The sequence below is a fragment of the Neolamprologus brichardi genome, chromosome 14 (genome assembly GCF_056152115.1).
Source record: "Neolamprologus brichardi isolate AB-2024 chromosome 14, ASM5615211v1, whole genome shotgun sequence".
Taxonomy (NCBI): domain Eukaryota; kingdom Metazoa; phylum Chordata; class Actinopteri; order Cichliformes; family Cichlidae; genus Neolamprologus; species Neolamprologus brichardi.
This window is the reverse complement of record NC_142117.1, coordinates 42,192,501-42,197,500: the sequence shown is the minus strand read 5'-3', so window position 1 is coordinate 42,197,500 and position 5,000 is coordinate 42,192,501. Positions and strand designations below refer to the sequence as shown.

At 47.7% G+C, this 5,000-nt stretch overlaps 2 protein-coding genes across 4 annotated transcripts in view; both read left to right on the top strand.

Moving 5' to 3' along the window:
* sagb (S-antigen; retina and pineal gland (arrestin) b) overlaps window positions 1-623 on the top strand; it is a 13,430-nt gene extending 12,807 nt beyond the window's left edge. Inside the window, exon 16 of the mRNA XM_087850535.1 lies at window positions 1-623. This exon is cut by the window's left edge and continues 880 nt beyond it. The gene's annotated coding sequence lies outside the window, so the exon portion shown is untranslated.
* Window positions 624-2,356: 1,733 nt separating this feature from the next.
* dgkd (diacylglycerol kinase delta) overlaps window positions 2,357-5,000 on the top strand; it is a 24,441-nt gene continuing 21,797 nt past the window's right edge. For 2 of the 3 annotated variants that reach the window (XM_087851369.1, XM_087851368.1), the window contains exon 1: window positions 2,357-2,518. In XM_087851369.1, coding sequence (XP_087707495.1) covers window positions 2,381-2,518 — 138 coding nt within the window. In that variant the 5' untranslated portion in view covers window positions 2,357-2,380. Of the gene's footprint in view, window positions 2,519-2,568; window positions 2,694-5,000 lie in introns of those variants that run through there. The other variant, XM_087851371.1, reaches the window with a different exon arrangement.

The following is a 5,000-nucleotide window of genomic DNA, read 5'->3' as shown; positions in this document are numbered from 1 at the left end:
ATTTCTGGGAGGCAGAGTTGAACATTTCCCGTCCTCAGAGGGTCAGTATGTCACGCTAAATGAAGGAAATGCTGGATATGATGAGTGTCAGCAGGCCGGGCTGTTACCGTGAGGCTCTGAGCGAATGTAGACGAGTAAAGTGCATCTTTAGAGCTCAGTGAAACGAGCTGCTGATGTTCTGTAGAGCAGGTCATAGCTGTGCTCTACACAGTGTGCTTATTTTAGAGGCAGTGATGTTTCTCCTGTTTGTCTGATACCTGACAATCATATGTTAGTTGCTGTGTTAGTGTTTGATTAAAGAAGCCTCCATGTTTCACACTCCGCACGGCTCCATGTTTTTACATTTGGGTTTCTCACTTCCTGTCACAGAGGTGCTTTTGTTATAGATGACAATAAAGAGATCAGGTCGAGTCCAGTGAGCAGAAACGAGCAGCATCCATCCATAATATTCTTGATATTTATAATTCAGTGATTTGTGTATATTAGTGCTATTTTTAATTCTTACATTTGAAAAATCTGTGACATGTTGTATTGTTTAGTTTAGCCTGTTACTGTCCTGGAGCAACTATAACCTCCATAATTTCCTTAAGGATTAATAAAGTGTCGTGATTAACACCCACAAACTGAGGCTTCCTGCTGTTTTGTGTGTCTGCAGATGGACTGAGTGTTTGTGGAGACATTGTGTCTGTGGATACTAACTGTCAGTCACTAAACACTGAGGCTGTGGACCCAGAGGGCCCGGACTCTAAGGGCTGCTCGTCCTGGGCCCGGGGGCGTGTACAGAGCCCAAATGTAATCCTTTGCCTGGGTCCACAGAGAGCGGCTAACAGCGGCATGTAAATCCACTTTTAATTCATGTTTGGAAGAATTTATTATCCGAGATGAGTTTGTGACAGAATGACTCAAATTCAGCGTGAGTTTGAATTTCATTTGGAAAAATAATAAATGTCTCTACAGGAGATGAGCTGATAGGGTTAAGAGTGTAGAGGAGTTTAGATTTGGGGGTTATGAACGGAGCCTTAAACTACGATTTTGAGCTCTTTTGTCAGACAGAAATTAGGAGGTATTGACTTTCTCTACCATGATATTCTCAAAGTGCCCACAAAGCTGTCAAAGTTCCACCAACAAGCTCTCCTCTACTATACAAGCACGAGTTCACAACACATAATACCCTCAGGTGAAACTAAGGACACGTTGGTGCTAACAGAAAATCACAGCTTTTGGATACCTGGGAGCAAAAAGCACCATGGTCCGTGACTCACTTCATGGACAAAGCAGGTATGAAGGTCGTCCCGGTACCCTTTAAAACAATGGTTCAACAGACTGGGAGATATTCCAACCTCGGTGTAGAAGTGAGACCGATAACTGTTGAAGGTATCCAGCGAGAGAGGGAAAACATTTCTTTGCTCTGTATATGATGTGGACTAAAACTGGAGTATTAATGAAAGACCAAAATCTGAATAATGTGATTATTTTAGCAACATATTACAGTCGTGCCCACTTCTGTGCGTGGAAGAATCATCTCAAAGTATTTTCCAGATCTGGACACAAAAGCCCTGAAATGTATTTCCTTACTGGACTTAGAGATGCTCTTGGACTCAAACCCCTGTTTTATTTTATTATTATTTAGTTTTCCTCTTGTTTCATATCATTTATGTTTTTTTCTCTATTCCTTTGCTACTGACTCAACAGCACCGTGTGGCTGTTTCCTGTGTTTGAGTCAAAGGGTTGAACTTTGTTTGGTTTGGAAATTCAGCCTAAAAAATAAAATAAAAAAACGACTCCGTCCACCTAAGAGTACACCTGAGTCTCTGCCGTGTGGGAGCGAGCTTCACTAAATCTGCGAGGGCAAAGGTGTAACCCTCACCTCTCACCTGCCATGAGAGCTTGTGTTCAGGTTAACTAGATTTGAGTTTTGATTGCTGTGTTTAAGTAAAATGACTTCATTGTTATCTGAAGATAACATTGATACGTGTATGCTTTTGCACGAGCTGGAGAAGGAGAACTTATTTTTGTCTTCAACGCGTGCATGATGAAACACCGGCACCATGGAGAGTGGACTATGTAAAGAAATCTAACTAGTTACCTAAAATCTAGTTAACCTGGTCACCAGTGACTTTCAGGAGGCGTCAGGCTGCTTCGCAGAGCAACCTTCTCAGGTAAGAGGCGGGAATGCTATGGGTCACACAGGCCTGTCGGAGCTCAGTGGACCATCAAACCCTCTCCGCTGAGTTCAGGCTGTTTTCACGCCAGCGGAGAACTCGTGTTGTTGTAATGTCACCGAGTGACCACCAGGGGTCGGCTCCGCTGTGCTGTCCGGTGTCTGCCGCTGGGGGGCGCTGCTTCCCCTAGCGGCAGACACCGGGGGTCTGATGGCAGGATGGCGGAGGCAGGGGGACCGGATTCCGCCGCGGCGCGGTGCCCGGACGAGTCATCGGATAGTGAGCCGGAACAGGAGCCCGGAACTCCGCAGAAACTCATCCGAAAAGTGTCGACGTCCGGCCAGATCCGCAGCAAGGTACGTGTGCTAACATCCGGGGCTCCTTGCGCACAACCGGCGGTCAGCGGCGGCGCTCATTCAGCGGCGCAGGGCCACACGCAGCCTGGGGGCACGGCGCTGTCCACCGGCTCACCGGCCCGCAGAACTCCATGTAAAATACGGACTCTTTAAAATCCGGTCCCTCTTTCTAGCGGTAAGCAGCCGGTTTATTGTTAGAGTGAGACATGTTCGGACCAGACATCGACCGTCGGATACTCCGGCGCCCAGTGAACATGATGTGTGATGTTTCAGCGCCGCTCTGACGTCTGTTTCCCGGACAGCCGTCCTCCACTGGCCGCTGCGGGCGGCGCTATCTTTGCCTTTAAAACACAAGTGTGAGATGTGGGCTGGATGCTGGTGACGCCGAACTGAAGACCGGACGCGTTTGCGCCTTAAACCGGTCTACTGTCTTTGGCCCGTGCTCCCGTAGTCCAAAGATTGGTGTCACTTTAAATCTGACCGATTTTAAACGGAGTTCTGAGCCCAGGCTTCAGCGTCCCTGGAAAAACTGTGCTTTTTGGGGTAAGGGCCACAGCTCTTAGACCATTTCTAAACCACATAACGGGAAACGCCGAAGCCAGACACCGAGTTTCAGGAGATGACCGGGTGTAAACACGGAGTCTGACTGGTCCGGTTTTTTCACCATCTGTGGAGCTTCCGTTAAACCTAATTAGGGCAGAAACGGCATAAAGTAAGCGGAGACGCCGGTAAAACGCACGGAAACAACAGAAAACGTCGCGAGTTCAAACCGGTAACACATACCGGTTACTAGCTCACACCTGATAACGGAAAGATTTGGGCCGGCTGTGAGACATCGGTGTTTCCTATCGCTGGTGGCCTAAATGCGCGTGCTGCTGCGGGGTGGACAGAGGGGGCTGAGGCGGCGCTACGTTAGCTTTAGCACTGTGACACATAACGGTCCCATCACGGTCGACACGTAACGGCCGGTAAAATAAGCGGGATTTTAACTGCGATAGAGAACAGCGGGAACTCAAACTGGCACCGCTGATCAATAGTGACAGATTATACTTTTATTGATTACTGATCGTTGTTCATATTGCTGCCTTCACGGGCCGGCTAAAAACTCGGAAATGTGGACATCGTGTTGTCAGACGTTGTTAAAGCAGCTCCATTAGGAAACAATTTAAAAAACAAACAAACAAACAAACAAACCCAGAGTCCTGAAAGCTCACTGTGAGGCGCTTCCTTTTGGGCACCAGATCAAATGTGCCAGGTGTTCCTCTGTGAACATGGCGTCATCATGGCGAAAGGGTTACCGGGTCAACACTGTGACCTGCAGATCTTCACCGAGTCCTCACTTCATAGAGCCGCACAGCAAGAAGGTCCTGAGTTCAATTCCACCATCAGGCCGCATGTTAGCCCTGACTGACTGGCGACCTGTCCAGGGTGTACCTCTCACCCTATGACAGCTGGGATAGGCTCCGGCGCCCCCCACGACCCTGGAAGCGGATGGATGGATGTTTCTCTGTAATAACAAACTCAGTGTAAACTATCTGTGTATAAACCAAAGCTGACACTGTGAGACTTCATCAGAGGTGTGAGCATCACAGCAGGTGTCTTTGGTCATGTCCAAATTCATGGGCTGCATCCTCCTGAGGACCCGGCCTTCGCGGTCTACGTGGGCCGGGTCCTCAGAAGGTCGGGTAGGCCGGAAGTAAACACCTGTGAAATGGGACGGTCTGGCCTTCAGATCTGCGTCACCGCTGTGTGGGTGGAGTTTAATGAACTTGCCGTCTGCTCCTTGCTGTCTAAAATCTAACAGGACACTGGAGTAAACTCTCGACCGTCTCACACTTCTGTTTAATCAGTTTTCTGTTTGACGTTTAGTCAGCTGTGTAAAAACCAAAGAGGAACCAACCCGGGGGATTAATAAAGTTTAATTTTATCTAATCTAATAACTTTAATCTCAGCCAAACCGATTTACTCACGAACAAACAAAACACTGAAAAAAGCCCAACAATAACATTTTTAGGTTGTCTAAGTGACTTATATATTATGTTTAACCAGAGTAGCGAAAATGATGTGCCGGGAGTTGTGCTGTTCTCGGCGGCTTCAGTGACCCTCGAGCTCCCGGCTAGCTATCGAGCTGGTGGGTAACAGACGTCTCCGAAAACGTCGAAGCACTTTTACAAATATGCGATATCTTGATAAACGAGCAGATATTTGATGTTTACACAGCTACTTTCTCGCCTGAAAATATGTAAAAAGTTTATTTTGTGACCCAGAAAGATTAGTCAGAGTAATTTTAAAACTTAGTAGCGGCCGCCGTTGTTGGAAACTGGAGCTTGGCTGGGCCGCGCTATGAATTCTGGGATATGGTGGGCCACGAAGGACACACCCGACCCATCCTTCAAATTCGGGGAAAAGGAGGACGCATTTGTCGGCTGCATTCGGAGGAGTCGACGAATTTGGCAGCACATGGAAGAACACGGGTTCTATT